The sequence below is a fragment of the Strigops habroptila genome, chromosome 3 (assembly GCF_004027225.2).
Source record: "Strigops habroptila isolate Jane chromosome 3, bStrHab1.2.pri, whole genome shotgun sequence".
NCBI lineage: Eukaryota > Metazoa > Chordata > Aves > Psittaciformes > Psittacidae > Strigops > Strigops habroptila.
The window spans coordinates 626,850-642,966 of NC_044279.2; the positions used below are offsets into that span (position 1 = coordinate 626,850).

The following is a 16,117-nucleotide window of genomic DNA, read 5'->3' on the forward strand; positions in this document are numbered from 1 at the left end:
TCAGCTCTTCAGATGAGAAGTCCCAGATTTCAGCTGCAGCCAGGTTAGGTTAGACATGAGAAGAGCTTGACTGGTTCGAGAGTAACAAAGGACTGGAAGGGACAGGAAAGAGTCCTCTGTGTGGAAGGTGACAACCTTCTGGGGTGGGAAGGCCAGTCAGAGAAGATGTGGTGGATGGGATTTAGGGTTTCAGTGGGGAGTGGTGCCTGCAGGGGCCTGTCCCTCCTGCTGATATAGGGCTGGTCCAGCAGACTGGACTTGGCTGGTTTGGGATCTTCTCTTTTGTTCATTAAGGTAGTTTGGATGCCTTTGAGGTCATAGAATCACAGAGTGGTTTGTGTTGGAAGGGACCTCAAAGCTTATCCAGTTCCACCCCCTTCCACTAGAGCAGGTTGCTCCAAGCCCCTGTGTCCAACCTGGCCTTGAACACTGCCAGGGATGGGGCAGCCACAGCTTCTTTGGAGCTGCTCGTCTCTAAGGGAGGAGATGAGACCCATTGGCGGGGCAGCTCTGGCCGCTCAGTGTTGGGCTCCCCATGTCTCAGTGATATCGAGCGATGTGAAAGCACCAAAGAAATCTGCTCTAACATCAGTCCCCAGGCAGCAGCTGACTTCTCTCTGTGCTCTTAACCTCACAAGTGAAGGCTCACGCCCTAAAGCCCTTTGGGGCAGCTGAGCTTCACCATTTCAGGTGAAGGTGGGAGGGAGCTCCTGCCCTGTCTGCTGGGTTGGATGATGCTCCAGCCCATCTGCTTTCTCCAGCAGCATATGGGACATCTCAGGTGAAGGTGGTGGGATGGAGCTCCTGCTCTGTCCTGTCTCTGCTGGATTGGGAGATGCCTCCAGCCCATTCACCTCCACCAGCAGCGCATGGGACATGGTGTCTGTGCTGGACGCTGACCCCCTTTGTCTCCGTAGTGTCTGAAGAGATGGACAGAAGCACTTTGACCCCCACCACCACCATGAAACCCTCGGACAAGATGACCATCAACCACCTGGTGGAGCGGGCCTGCTGCCGGGACTACCAGCGCCTGGGGCTGGGCACCCTCAGCAGCAGCCTCACCCGCTCCAAGAGCGAGCCCTTCCGCATCTCCACCGTCAACCGCATGTACGCCATATGCCGGAGGTGAGCGCCGGGGCGGCTCCTGCAGGGGCAGGGAGCACAGCGGGCTCTGAGCTGGGCTGGGGGAGCGGGGGGGGCTCCTCCTGCACCTCACCGAGCTCTGCAGCGCCTCTGCTCTCCCCCGCAGCTACCCCGGGCTGCTCATCGTGCCGCAGAGCATCCAGGACAACACGATCCAGCGCATCTCCCGCTGCTACCGCCAGAACCGCTTCCCCGTGGTGTGCTGGAGGAACGCCCGCACCAAAGCCGTGCTGCTGCGCTCGGGGGGGCTGCACGGCAAGGGCGTCGTGGGCCTCTTCAAGTCCCAGAACGCTCCCACTGCAGGTACCTGTCCCCTCCGTCCCCTCTGTCCCCTCCATCCCCTCCATCCCCGGGGCAGTGCCTGTCCCAGGCCGTGCTGCAGAGCCCTCCCCGTGTCTCACCATGGTGCTGGTGCCTCTCCCCAGGCCCCTCGCAGGCAGACTCCACCAGCCTGGAGCAGGAGAAGTACCTGCAGGCTGTCATTAACTCCATGCCACACTACGCCGACGCCAGCGGGCGCAACACGCTCAGCGGCTTCACCTCGGCGCACATGAGCAGCTCAGGTGAGGAGCTCAGGGACAGGGACACAGGAGGGGTCGTGCTTGTGCCCCAGGGCTGCAGCCGTGGGTCGTGGTGTCCATCCCACAGCCTGGCCCACCTCAGAGGAGGCAGCAGAGGCTGCTCCAGAGCTCCCAGCTCCGGCTGGGCCTCTCTGGCTGGGGTTGGGATGGGTTTTGGGGGAACCCCGGTGGCCTGGGACCTGCGAGCACTGGATCTGGGTGCTTGCTGAGGACCTGGTGGGGACAGACCCTACCAGCTGAGCTCTCAGCACCGTTGGCGCCCGGTGCTGTCATGGGAAGCCTCGGTAAGTCTCTGCCTCCTTTACTCTCTGAGCATCCTGCCCGTTCCAGTGGCGGCAGAGCTGCCATCACTGCCCCGCTCCAGTGTCATTCATCTTCTGTCCCAACCATTCCACCCCATCACTGCTGCAGAGCTCATCGGGGGCCAGAGGGAGCGTGGGGGACCCACCAGGGGCTCCCTGCAGCCTGGGGAGAGAGGACGTGCCAAAAGCCCCTCCTGGCATGGGGGACATGCCCAGAGCCGTGGCTGAAGGAGGGGAGTCAGGCCAGTGGTGGGGTGACAGGAGTGACCTGGCACAGTGGTGATGGAGCTCAGAGCAGGGGCTGCAAGGCTGCGGCAGTGCCTGGCTGACCCCCAATGCGAAGCAGAGCTGCAGGAGGGTTGAACCCCCTTTGTGCTGCTGCAGCAGGCACCGTGGTGTGGCTCCTTCTGGAAGGTGTCCCTGCATGCTGGGCTCCTGGCCCCGGCGCTCCCGCTTGTGCTGCTTCCCCTGGTCCCTTCCGCTCCATCCTGAGCAGTGCTGGGGGGGTGAGGTGGGAGAACCCCGGAGCAGCCCAGCGAGGCCAAGAGCTGACGTTCTGTTGGTGCTACAGATCACTCCGACAAGAGGCAGCCTAAGCTGGGATCGCTCATGAAGCAGGTGATGGGAGGGAAGGACGATGGGCCTGGTTCTGTTAGCCGTGGAGGTGAGGATGTGCGAGGGAATCGCTGCCTCCGGGGCCTCACACAGGCCCCACCTCGGGGCAGTGGTGTAGAGTAGATGCTTCCTTCACCCCTGAGCTCTGAGCCGTGGGGAGGGAGGGAGGGACCTGCTGAGCACCCCGGAGCCACCATCTCCTTCATCCCCATCACCGCTGCAGCCGCTGCGCCCGGGGTGCGGGGTGCCCCGTGTCCAGGCAGCGTGGGTCCCCCGCGCTGGGTGCCCTCGCTGAGTCGCTTTGTCCTGTGCTGCCAGGGCTCGGTCACCGAGCTAAAGTCATCACCCTGTCCACCCCAAAGTGCGCGTCAGCGAAGGGCCGCGACTCCCCCCGAGGTACGGAACCGCCGGCCCCTGCACCGGTGCTAACCACAACACTGACCCCACAACTGACCCCCATTCACACCCCTCACTGGTGCTAACCACAGCACTGACCCCCATGCACCCCTCACTGGTGCTAACCATGACACTGACCCCACAACTGACCCCCATTCACACCCCTCACCGGTGCTAACCACAACACTGACCCCCATGCACCCCTCACTGCTGCTAACCATGATACCGACCCCCATACACCCCTCATCAGTGCTAACGACAACACTGACCCACACACACATCCCTCACTGGTGCTAACCATGACACTGACCCCCATACACCCCTCACTGGTGCTAACCATGACACTGACCCCCATGCACCCCTCACTGCTGCTAACCATGACACTGACCCCACAACTGACCCCCATTCACACCCCTCACCAGCGCTAACCACAACACTGACCCCCATGCACCCCCCGCACCTGTGCTAAGCATGACACTGACCCCCATACACCCCTCACTGGTGCTAACCATGACACTGACCCCCATGCACCCACCGCACCGGTGTTAACCATGACACTGACCCTATCACTGACCCACACACACCCCCCTCAGGGAGCTAACCACAACACTGACCCTACCACTGACCCCCATCCACACCCCTCACTGGTGATAACCCCACCACCGGCCCCCATACACACACCCCTCACCGGTGCTGACCCCACCACTGACCCCCATATACCCTCACTGGTGCTACCCACAACACTGACCCCCATACACCCCTGTCACTCCTCACCAGTGCTAACGACAACACTGACCCACACACACCCCCCTCACCAGTGCTAACCACACCACTGACCCCATACACCTAGCCCTCACCTGTGCTTACCCCATCACTGCCCCCCACCCTCACACCACTAACACGCCAGTACCCCCCCTCGGGCCGCTAACACCTCACTGAGCATGTCGCTGGCTCCCGGCGCCGGGGTAAGTACCGAGCCCGTGCCAGCCCGTCCCGCTCCTCTGCTCAGGTTTGCTTTGGGCTCCTTGTGCGCTGCGGGTGCTGGTGGTGGCGGGGCCGGGGCGATGGGTGCGGGGATGCCGGGGTTGGTTTGGGATGCACCAGGCAGGAATCCCACAGCACCCGGCAAGGAGAGAGGAGCAAAAGCAAACCTGGCTCCAGCACCTCCCGCATGTGCTTCAGGGCACCGTGGGGGACAGCGGCTTGGCCATGGCCGGGTGACATGGTGACAAGCTGCTGGCCCCCGTGCCCGCCCGGCGGGGGGGGGACACGGACACCAGCGCTGCCGTGACCCCCGGGACTCCCTCCTGATGCCGCTGTCCCGCAGGCAAGTGGGGCAGCATCCGGGCCAGCGGGCGCATGAGCAGCTACGCGCTCAACGTGGAGATCGGGTCGCGCCTGGCAGGGAAGGAGCTGCTGGGAACCCACCACAACGGCACGGCCGAGCCCGGCTTCCTGCGCCCGCACCGCGCCTCACTCTACATCATCGGGGACAAGTCCCAGCTCAAGGTGACCCTGGCGGCCTCACCGGGGAGGGGGGACACACGTTTGATAGGAGTGTAGAACCAACCGGGGTGGAAAAGAGCTTTAACACCATCAGGTCCAACCGTTGCCACAAGGGCCACCACTAACCCACGGCACTGAGGCCTCGGCTACACAGGCTGTGAACACTTGCAGGGCCGGTGACTCCAGCCCTGCCCTGGGCAGCCTGTTCCAATGCCTGAGCACCCTCTGGGGAAGGAATTGTTCCTCAGCTCCATCTAAACCTGCCCTGGGGCAGCTTGAGGCCGTTTCCTCTTGTCCCATCCCTTGTTCCTTGGGAGCAGAGACCAGCCCCCTCCTGGCTCCATCCTCCTGTCAGGCAGTTGCAGAGAGCGAGAAGGTCCCCCCTGAGCCTTCTCTTCTCCAGACTAAACCCCCCCAGGTCCCTCAGCCTTTCCTCATCACACTTGTGCTCCAGGCCCTGCACCAGCCCCGGTGCCCTTCTCTGGCCCCGCTCCAGCACCTCAATGTCTCTCTTGCAGTGAGGGGCCCAGAACTGAACACACTACTGTAGTATTGTGTTTGGGGGTGGTGAGTCTGCTGGGGGTGTCTTTGAGGACAGCACTGATTGTCTTCTTGCTCAGGGGGTGAAGCCGGACCCGCTGCAGCACTGGGAGGTGGTTCCCATCGAGGTGTTCGACGTGCGACAGGTCAAGGCCAGCTTCAAGAAGCTGATGAAGGCCTGTGTGCCCGGCTGCCCCTCCACGGACCCCAATGTCGCCTACCTGCGCTCCCTGGAGGAGTCCGAGTGGCTGTCACAGGTCAGTTGTCACCCTCAGCCATCCGCATGGTAGGAGGCTTAGTTGTTGGCTGTCACTCAGAACATAGAACTCCAGCCTGGTTTGGGTTGAAGGGACCTTAAAGCTCCTCCAGCTCCAACCCCTGCCACGGGCAGGGACACCTTCCACTAGAGCAGGTTGCTCCAAGCCCCTGTGTCCAACCTGCCTTGAACACTGCCAGGGATGGGGCAGCCACAGCTTCTCTGGGAAAAGTCTGTGCCAGCGCCTCAGCACCCTCACAGGGAAGAGCTTCTGCCTCAGAGCTCATCTCAATCTCCCCTCTGGCAGGTTAAAGCCATTCCCCTTGGGCTGTCCCTCCATCCCTTGTCCAAAGCCCCTCTCCAGGTTTCCTGGAGCCCCTTTAGGCACTGGAGCTGCTCTAAGGTGTCCCCTTCAGGAGCCTTCTCTTCTCCAGGCTGCCCCAGCCCAGCTCTCTCAGCCTGGCTCCAGAGCAGAGCTGCTCCAGCCCTCGCAGCAGCTCCGTGGTCCTTCCCTGCACTCATTCCATCAGGGTTCTGTATCATCCTGTGTAACCCCTGGGCTCTGCTCCATTTGCCTCACTCACTTCCAGGAGGAATATTCCGTTTGCACAGTGTCCAGCAGACGAGTTCCCTGCACTCTGGTAACTCTTGTCCCTCACGTTGGCAGATCCACAAGATCCTGCAGATTTCAGTGCTGGTGGTGGAGCTCCTGGACACGGGATCCTCGGTGCTGGTCAGCCTGGAGGACGGCTGGGACATCACCACGCAGGTAGGAGCCCTCCAGGTGCCCATCGTGACGCTGCCCGTGGCCATCACCCCTCCATGGAGCATCTCAAGCCGCTCCTGTCCCTGCAGGTCGTGTCCTTGGTGCAGCTCCTGTCCGACCCCTACTACCGGACGCTGGAGGGCTTCCGCCTGCTCGTGGAGAAGGAGTGGTTGAGCTTCGGGCACCGCTTCAGCCACCGCGGGGCTCAGACCCTGGCCGGCCAGAGCAGTGGGTTTGCTCCCATCTTCCTGCAGTTCCTGGACTGTGTGCACCAGGTGAGCTCCGAGCAGCGGGATCTCGGGAGCGCCCGGGCCACGAGCTCCTCCTGCAGCAGGGAGTGGTCCCAGAGCAGCCTGTGTCCCGGGGGCCTCACCCACGCTGCTCCTTGCAGATCCACCTGCAGTTCCCCATGGAGTTCGAGTTCAGTCAGTACTACCTGAAGTTCCTGAGCTACCACTACATTTCCAACCGCTTCCGAACATTCCTGCTGGACTCGGACTACGAGCGCATCGAGCTGGGTGAGGGCAGCCAGGGACGGCAGCACAGCTGGGTGTGGGCACCCAGGGACGGCAGCACAGAACCATGTCCCCAGTAACACCCTGTCCCCTTTCTGCTCTCCTCAGGCCTCCTGTATGAGGAGAAGGGCGAGAGGAAGAGCCAGCAGGTTTACAAGTCCATCTGGGACTACATCGACCGGCTGAACAAGAAGGCCCCCATCTTCTTCAACTACATGTATGCTCCCGAGGATGGGGAGGTGAGAGCTTGGTCCTGCCCTGTACACACCAGCACCCGGGGTCTCCTCTCCTGCATGGAGCTGAGGGAGCAGCCCCTTGTTGGCTCCACCATGGTGTTTGCCCACCAAAGGGCTGTCTGCCACCCAGGGGAGTGTGAGCAGGGTCAGGCCCCTGAGAGCTGAGTCATAGACTCATGGAGTGGTTTGTGTTGGAAGGGACCTTAAAGCTCCTCCAGCTCCAAACCCTGCCCCGGGCAGGGACACCTTCCACTAGAGCAGGTTGCTTCAAGCCCCTGTGTCCAACCTGGCCTTGAACACTGCCAGGGCTGGGGCAGCCACAGCTTCTCTGGGCACCCTGTGCCAGCGCCTCAGCACCCTCACAGGGAAGAGCTTCTGCCTCAGAGCTCACCTCAATCTCCCCTCTGGCAGGTTAAAGCCATTCCCCTTGGCCTGTCCCTCCAGGCCCTTGTCCAAAGCCCCTCTCCAGGTTTCCTGCAGCCCCTTTAGGCCCTGGAGCTGCTCTAAGGTCTCCCTGGAGCCTTCTCCAGGCCATGTCCCTGCAGCATGGCCAGGGCCATGTCCTGCCCTCCCTGAGCATCACCCTGCTGCTCCCGCAGGTGCTGAGGCCGTACAGCAACATCTCCAACCTGAAGGTGTGGGATTACTACACAGAGGAGACGCTTTCCGAGGGCCCCTCCTATGACTGGGAGCTGACGCAGGGGCAGCCGGAGCCGGTGGAGGACACGGATCGACAGGACACCGGAGCCCCCCAGACCAAGCGCAAGATCATCTGGCCCTGCTACGACAACCGGAGCCGCGTGGAGCCCGACGCCATCTCCAAACTGCTGGAGGTCAGCACGGCCCCTGGGGCAGCACCGTGGTGTCCCCATGCATGTCCCATGGTGGGACACTGCCCCGTGCACACCATGGGACAGGGCTTTGGTGGGGTTGGTGTTGGTTGGACACGGACATGGACAGCGGTCCCAGGGGTCTTGTCCCCTCCTGTCTGATGCCTAAATGCCCCCCCAGGAGCTGCACAACCTGGAGATGGAGCTGGGGCAGATTCCGGAGCGCTGGAAGGACACGTGGGACAAGGTGAAAGCTTCCCAGCGCACCGAGGCGCGGCAGGAGGGCAGCCGGGTAGGTCCATGGAGGGGCTGAAGGGGTGGCTTTGCCCAGGGTGCCCCACACGCCGCGGGTGTCCGTGCTGGTGCTCAGGCATCCTCCTCCTCACGCCGCGGCCTCTTCTCGCACAGACCCCCAGCTCCCTGCTGATGTCCTCGGGCCTGTCCCACCACCGCCGCTCGCTGGGGGTGTACCTGCAGGAGAGTGGCGTGGGCTCCACGCTCAACCTCAGCCTGGACAGCGACACCAGCAGCACGTCCACCCCGTCCAGCGGGAAGCCGGGCGGGCGCAGGAGCACCAGCACCCTCTACAGCCAGTTCCACACGTCCGAGAGCGAGAACAGGCAGGAGCAGGGCCCGGGGTGCCGGGGGGGGGATGCTCTGTGGGTGCTGCAGCGCACGGACCACGGTCACCTCCTGTCCCTGCTGGTGCTGGGGTGCCACAGTCCGAGCTGTCCTCATCCCTCCTCTCCCTCCCGCCCTAATGCACTGCCCCATCCATGCAGGTCCTATGAGGGGTCTCTGTACAAGAAAGGAGCCTTCATGAAACCCTGGAAGCCTCGTTGGTTCGTGCTGGATAAAACCAAACATCAGGTACCAAGGGGCAGGGAGGCCCAGGGTCTGTCTGTGCTTCCATCGCTCCATCCTTCTATCCCTCCATCCCTCTGTCCTTCCATCCCTCTGTCCTTCCATTGTTCCATCGTTCCATCCACCCACCCATCCACCCACCCATCCACCCATCCCTCCCACCATCCATCCCTCCATCCTTCCATCCCTCCATCCTTCCATCCCTCCGTCCATCCCTCCCTCCCTCCGACCATCCATCCCTCCCTCCATCCATCCATCCATCCCTCCGTCCATCCCTCCATCCATCCCTCTCTCCCTCCCTCCATCCACCCATCCATCCGTCCACCCATCCATCCCTTCATCCATTCCTCCCTCCATCCATCCCTCCATCCATCCATCCATCCCTCCATCTATCCATCCATCCATCCCTCCCTCCATCCATCCCTCCATCCATCCATCCATCCATCCATCCATCCATCCCTCCCTCCATCCATCCATCCATCCATCCCTCCATCCATCCATCCATCCATTTTTCCATCCATCCCTCCATCCATCCATCCCTCCATCCATCCATCCATCCATTTTTCCATATATCCCTCCATCCATCCCTCCATTCATCCATCCATCCATCCCTGTCTCCTTCCTCCGTCTCTCCTTCCATCCTCCCGTGAGCTCTGACCACCCAAACCTCTCCCCGCAGCTGCGGTACTACGACAGCCGGATGGACACGGAGTGCAAAGGAGTCATTGACCTGGCTGAGGTGGAGTCCATCACCCCGGGGACGCCCACCATGGGGGCACCCAAGACGGTGGACGAGAAAGCCTTCTTCGATGTGAGTGTGGCGCCGGGCTGTGCTGGGCTGGGGTGTGCAGTGCCCGGGGTTGGGTCTGCGGTGCCCCCGTCCCCGCTCACCTCCTGCCTCCTCCTTTGCAGCTGAAGACGACGAAACGCGTTTACAACTTCTGTGCCCAGGACGTGCCGGGGGCGCAGCAGTGGATCGACCGCATCCAGAGCTGTTTGTCGGACGCGTGAGCGCGGGAGCCCCCGTCCGGGCGCAGTGTCCGGGGCCCGCGGAGCAGCGGCAGCGCCGGAGCCGGGGCTGGGACTGGCGGCGGGTGAGGCCCCGGCCTTGGGCGGCCGCGGGGCAGGAGCCGCGGCTCCGCCTTGGGAGGGCGCTGGTGGAGGATCGCGTCGCGTTGAAGCAGGCCCGGGATGAGCCGGGATGAGCCGGGATGAGCAGGAGCTGGTCCTGCCCTGTCCCCCCCAGGCCTGTCTGAGCCCTGTAATTACTGTGTCCCCCCTGCACCCCACTGCAGCCTCCACCCCTGCACTGCTGGAGGAGGCAGGAGCTGCCCTCCTCACCCTCCCCATGGCTTGCATGTCCACCGAGCATCCAGGGGGACCAGCCCTGCTCCCCATGTCTCGTAGTGCAGCACCCACCTTGCTCCCACCTTGCTGGAACCAGGGACCTGCCGCTCAGGTGCTGGTGTTGGTGGGGGTGACACGTTGAGCACAGGGTCTGTCCTGCCCATCTGGTGTCCCCTGGGCACAGTGGGCAGAGGGTCCCAGACCCGCACAGGAACCCGCTGCCTGTGGCTGGTGGCAGTTGGAGCTGTGGGCACCAGGCTCGGGGATGTGGCTGTGACAAAGGGGCTCCATGTCCCCACCGGGGCACAGTCTCTACCTCCACGGTCAGGTTTGCTGTCATGGGAGGGGCACATTCCCCACGGGAGGTGCCACCCCTGTCCCTTTGCATGGAGGGGGGGAACCAGCCCAGCACTGGGGTCCCTGTGGCTGAAGGTCACCATCAGTGACACCGGGGCTGGGACACAGGCTGGGATGGTCACACCGGTCCCTGCGGTGCCGGCTGGTGCCAACCAGGCTCTTTGCACAGGTTCCCCCCCCGGATGGCACCGCTCAGTGCTGCCCCGTGTCCCCCCCCCACCTCAGGGCCCTTCCTCTTGTCCCCCCCCGTGCTTGTGCTGTTGGGGGGCTCTGAGCAGAGCGGGGCTGCCCGGGGGGGGGGGAGGGGGGGCTGCAGGTCCCACCTCCCCAACCCCCCCCGGCCCCGCGTGTCCCTTGTCAGTGCAAAGGGGGAATCTCGGTACAAACGGCTCCTGCAGCACCTCCCCCTGCCCCCCCCCAGGCCCGGCCGGTTCGTTACTGTCTGTTTTTAAGGAGTACAATGTTTTATTTCAGTGCAGAGATCTTTGTACAGTCTTAACCCCCCCCGTCCCCCTCCCCCCCCCATTGTACAATAACGGCCGCGCAGGAGCCGGAGCCGCCGGAGGTTGGAACTTCCCGGAGCAGTTGTAGATTATTGACGTTTCTGTACATTGTGTCCCCCCGAGTCCCGTCACTGCCGTGGAAACGGCGCTTCTGTAAAGAGAAACTAACGATTTAATAAAAAAATTAATATGAGAGAGGCCCTTTTTGCCTCAGTGCTCGGGGCGGGGGTGGGGGGGGCTGTGGGGATGGGGCTGTCCCAGTGTCACATGGAGCCGTGGGTGGCCGGTGGCACTGCACTGGGGATGTGCCCACCCTGTGGCAAACAACGACCCGTGTCCTGCCCATGCCCGGGGCCACCAAGTGCTGCTCCTCCCCAGTGGAACCTGGTTTGATGAGCCCAGTGCCACCCAATGTCACTCAGTGTCACTCAGTGTCACCCAGGCTCAGCTGGGCTGGTTTGCCCAGTGTTGGGGCATGCAGCAGAACCTCTTCTGTGGGAAAAAGGGGGTTACAGCTCAGGCCACACCAGGGAGGGTGGCCCCGAGACCCAGCGTGTCCCTGCTGAGCAAAGTGCTGGGCCCAGGGACTGGGAGCAGCCCCAGGACACAGGGAACATGGAGCTGCTGCAGCATGCTCAAAACCACCTCATTCTGCAGCAGGGGATGGGAGATGATGTTAAAGCTGGAAAGGAGCCCAAACCAGCAGTACCAGTTTGATGCTCCCCCCATCACTGGCAGGGGGGTCATTGGGCATTCTGGGACCAGGACAGGAGACACCTGGTACCAAACCTACATCTGCTTCCTTTGACCAACCACACCAATCGCTTCAGTAAATGCAGCCCAGTGACTTCATGCAGCTCTAATGGCAAACCTGGCTGTGGCCACCAGGGCTGCAGCCCTGGCTGCAGGGCACAAGAGGATGCTCCGTGCTTCAGTGTCACCACAAAGTCCTGAAAGGCCCCCATGGCCTGAGCCAAGAGGACAAGAGCCAGAGGCCAGCCCTGCTCTGCCCCGGTGCCAACAACAGCTCTTGCGGGCTCAACCAGCAGCTCTCTGGAGGGTGAAGATTGAGGCTTTGAGCACAAGACTCATGGGACTGCGCTTCTCTTACAATGGAGCCAACACAAGGGACCAGGACGTGCAGAGCCAACATCTGCCAAAGCTGCTGCTGGCTGGAGCCTTGGCAAAGACCAACCTGGGGTCAGTGACAGCCCCTCGAGGGTGGGGAGGGGAGAGCATCAGCCCTTCAGTGCCTCGCCCATCAGGTGCAGACACTGGGGGTGCATCCAGCACCACAACCCCCCAACAGCACCCATGGCCCATGGGGATCACATCACTGCTGTGCTCTGCCTGCACCCACTGCCCGCTGAAGCCATTCCACTGCCCGGGCAGGGGGTGGGCTGTGGTACGGCTGGGGCTGAGCATGTCCTAAGGCTGGAAGTGTCCACACACTGCGCAGACGAGGCCTCAGTGCCAGGGGTTAGTGGTGGCCTTGGCAGTGCTGGGAACGGTTGGACTGGATGAACTTAATGCTCTTTTCCGCCCTGGCTGATGCTGTGACTCTATGGAGGACTCCACCACCATCACGTGAATTTTGAGCTTTTATTGATAGTTGGAATTTACAGCCTAAAACTGACAACACAGAGATGCAGAGTTTGGGTTTTTCTTCTTCTTTTTCCTTTTTTTTTTTTTTTTTTTTTTTTCTCTTTTTTACAAAAAAACCGAAACCAAAAATAACCAAAAGCCACCAGCATCAGATTGACAATAGAAAAGTTCCGACAGTTGAGAGAGACTAAAAGTACATCTGGAATTACTCCCAAAAGTAAACGGGGGGAAAGGCAGTAATTTCAAATCTGTCCCTCGTATTTACACAGACACGGACGGAGCTCACGAGGACCCGGCTCAGCAGTTAAGGGCAGTCGGCATCATGAGAGTAAAGGCCCCCCCCATGTCATCGCATTCCATCATCAACTCCATCTCCCACCCTTCCCAGCTCGGAGGAAAGGCCGCGTGAAGCCAGAGCAGGACCCATGGAGGACCCGGGGACCCCCCTCCCCGTCCCGCCGTGGCCCTGGTGCCACCCACGGCCACCGCTGCTCTCACACCACTGATGCTTATTGCTATAGAGTCATCTCCCCCCATGGCCACCAGCGCACGGGCTGGGCTTGGGCAAAAGGCATCGACTGAGCCCCTGATGCTGCTGTTCCTGCCCCTCCCAAGCGGATCCATTGGGAAGCTCGGCGGCTGGTTCCCAACAGGCAGATTTCCAGGGAAACTGGGCCCTCAGGACACCGAAACCAGCCTGGCTTCTCCAACGAGCACGCGCTGAAGATCTGGGACCGTGTTGGGCACCGAGCACCGCAAAATCCAGCTCATCCCAATGCATTAACAGACCCAGGATGCACCACCCTGTCTCTAGGCTCCAACCAGCCCCACGAACTCCCAGACCTCCTGCAGGTAATTCTTTAACAAAAACAACTGGTTTGGTTCAGTTTTAGTTTAGTTTAAAGAAGCATTTGGGGACCTGGAGCCTAAGGGGGCCACCGGCGGGTTTTAGAGTGGACAGACCTTAAGAGGTTTGTGCTAACAGTCAAAAAGCCAAATGAATCAGCGCTTGAGTCAAGTCTAATCCTTAGACCTGACCACCTCGAGCCTGAACTGCTGCCTGATGCCAATGGAAACCGATGGAGGGTATGGAAAAGCTCCAGAGAAGCAACTCTAGAGGCTCTGATTCAACAGAGCGTGGACCAAGAGGAGGTGGCAAAAGGACATTTAATATTCTGATTGCTTCAAACGTGCCAAGTGCAAATGAACTGGTTCAATGATGGTGTCCTGTGGGGCTGGGAACAGCGGAGCCTAAGGATTCTGTTTGTCCAGATACACCCTGGAGTAGAAAACCTCATTAGAACCAGGGATATTTTAATGTGCAATAACACGTTACCCACTCCAGGTAGATCCATGTGTGTGACCGTACACACACACGTATGGGATGACTGTCTCAAGCACTGCAAAACGGATCCAGTGCCAAAGGGATGCAGTGCCAAAGGGATCCAGTGCCAGTACTGGGGCTGTGGTGAAGGAAAGGGTTTAGAAAATCCCATCTCACAAAAAGGTTCTATAAAACTTCACATCTGACCTGGAGCTGCTCAACTTCAACCACGTCCCGGCCCAGGCGGGTGCAAAGGGCAGACACAGAACCGGCCACGGAACAAGTTAAACCCCAGCGGCCTCCTTTGCCATGAGCCTCACTGAGGAGAACACCAGATGGGGACACCCAAGAGCACGTCTATCGCAGGGCTGAGACCACCCCCCTGAGAAAGTGGCAACCAGAATAAACCAGTATTTCATCTTCTTCCCAGCACCATGGCTCGGGAAGTCCTAAAGAGCCAGGTTGGACACAGGGGCTTGGAGCAACCTGCTCTAGTGGAAGGTGTCCCTGCCCGTGGCAGGGGTTGGAACTGGAGGAGCTTTAAGGTCCCTTCAACACAAAGCATTCCATGATCTTAAACTGAAATTCCTTCCCAGCCCTCAGCCCCATGGAGTGAGCTCCAGCACATCCTGCCCATCCAGAAACCTCCTTGGTGTGCCCAGTACCGTGGAGACCTTTGACTGTACCAATGCTGACGCCGGTTTCGAAGGTGCACACTTACTGATCATCATATGCAAACCCCAAAGCTCTGAGAAAAATAGGTTTAAGGTGATTTTAGAAATATATATATATATAAATAGTCCCTATATACATTAACAACAGGAGATGATGAGCAGAGGGAGGGATGAAGAGCCGAGGCCGTACAAAGCCGCTGCTCCCCGACCAGCAGCACCTTCCACCAAACCCTCTTCCCACCGGGATCTTGTCCCAGCAGCCTCCACCCCACAAATAAACTGCCCTTCACTGGCACAACCCCTGCAAGCAGAGAGGGGAGGGGGTGCTGCGAGGGGAGCTTCTGAGCTACATGGGAAACACTTCAGGCACAGAGAGCAGCAGGAAGTGAGCTCCTTGCTCCAAAGCTGCTCTTGGAATCACCGACAAGGCTGGAAGAAGAAAGCCTTTTCTTCCTTGAAATTGAGCTGGAACCGGATGATCATAAGGTCCTTTAACCCAAACCATTCCATGATTCTATGATTGAAATCCCAATAATTCCTTTAATCACAAGGTCTCTTCTGTTCTCTGCTGTGTCATGGCCCAAGCACACAAGTTTTGGGTTGCTCACGTCCTCAGGCAAACAGAAGCAATGGGACAAGGTAACACTTCCATGGATGCTGGAAGAAGATCCATGGGGTGACCAAGTGTTTGCAAACTGGCTGTGAGTCCATCAGCACCAAGCACTGAGGCAATGTCTGCCCCAACACAGACATTGTGCTGCCTTCCCTGGCACCTCCTTCACCGCAAACCCACCGCAGGGTGCCCACCTTCATCCCACCCAGGAAAGCCCAACTCAAGGTCTGGTTTAAGGGGGATTACAGACCTACACAAAGCCACTGCTCCTGAAGCCTCCTCAATGGAAGCCCTGCCCGTGTGGTGGCTGCTCCTTCACCCCATGTTCCAGAGCAGATCCATCCCATGGCTCATTGCTGGACCCACTAAGGCTCGATGCAGCTGGTGACCTCCAGCCTGGCCAAGCACCGGCGCTTCCCAAGCCAGGGGAGCCCCTTGGCTCCCTCCAGCCGCAGCCATCAGTGGGGAGGTGGCATCTCATCCACTACCAAAGGCACAAGACCAAGACATTGGGTTTTAGTGCTTCATCACAGCCTGAGCTGTGCCAACAACTGGGTCATTACAGGCCAGCACAGGTCTGTCACTGGGAGGCTCCCAGGTTGGAGCAGTGAATGCCCAAGGATGAGCTATGTCACACCAGTGACACCAGCAACAGCATGGCCACCCAGTCAGACCTGCAAACCAGCAACGTAACAGAACAGCTTCAGTAAATACACCCATGTTCTTCTCTCTCCCAGTAACCTATTAGTTATCTTGAGAGCACACCATTAGAAACCCCAGTTTACAGTGAAGCCACCTCAGGACCTGACCCACGTCCCAACCTCATGATCCACAACCGGCCCCAAACCACCCAACAGGCTTGGGGTGAAGCCAGTGGCCACAGCAAGGTCCAACTTCCACGTGCATCAGCTGAACACAGAATGTTCTAATGCTCCCATTACACCAGTATCGTGCTGCTGTTCAAGGTTGGAATAAGAGGGAGAAGCTCGTGGGCAGCTTCCCAAGCGTTCCTCAGTGACTTTTCATTCAGAAAAAGCAAAATTCAGAGGAGGGATATTTATAGTTCAGAAGGGAAAAATATTTACATGAGAAATGAGGATTTCATTTAAATTACACATTAAATAATAAAATATTTCATATTAAA

The 16,117-nt window shown here is 59.9% G+C and overlaps 1 protein-coding gene across 7 annotated transcripts in view; it reads left to right on the plus strand.

Annotated features, from left to right (window-relative positions):
- SBF1 (SET binding factor 1) overlaps nt 1–10,955 on the plus strand; it is a 60,286-nt gene extending 49,331 nt beyond the window's left edge. For 2 of the 7 annotated variants that reach the window (XM_030472095.1, XM_030472094.1), the window contains 17 exons: nt 918–1,125; nt 1,250–1,446; nt 1,569–1,706; nt 2,598–2,690; nt 2,960–3,037; nt 4,365–4,546; nt 5,164–5,340; nt 6,007–6,108; nt 6,195–6,380; nt 6,497–6,623; nt 6,729–6,859; nt 7,456–7,689; nt 7,868–7,978; nt 8,095–8,306; nt 8,469–8,556; nt 9,230–9,361; nt 9,463–10,955. In XM_030472095.1, coding sequence (XP_030327955.1) covers nt 918–1,125; nt 1,250–1,446; nt 1,569–1,706; nt 2,598–2,690; nt 2,960–3,037; nt 4,365–4,546; nt 5,164–5,340; nt 6,007–6,108; nt 6,195–6,380; nt 6,497–6,623; nt 6,729–6,859; nt 7,456–7,689; nt 7,868–7,978; nt 8,095–8,306; nt 8,469–8,556; nt 9,230–9,361; nt 9,463–9,561 — 2,495 coding nt within the window. In that variant the 3' untranslated portion in view covers nt 9,562–10,955. The remainder of the gene's footprint in view (nt 1–917; nt 1,126–1,249; nt 1,447–1,568; nt 1,707–2,597; nt 2,691–2,959; nt 3,038–4,364; nt 4,547–5,163; nt 5,341–6,006; nt 6,109–6,194; nt 6,381–6,496; nt 6,624–6,728; nt 6,860–7,455; nt 7,690–7,867; nt 7,979–8,094; nt 8,307–8,468; nt 8,557–9,229; nt 9,362–9,462) is intronic. The other 5 variants (XM_030472099.1, XM_030472098.1, XM_030472101.1 and 2 more) reach the window with 3 other exon arrangements.
- The last annotated feature ends 5,162 nt before the right edge of the window (nt 10,956–16,117 follow it).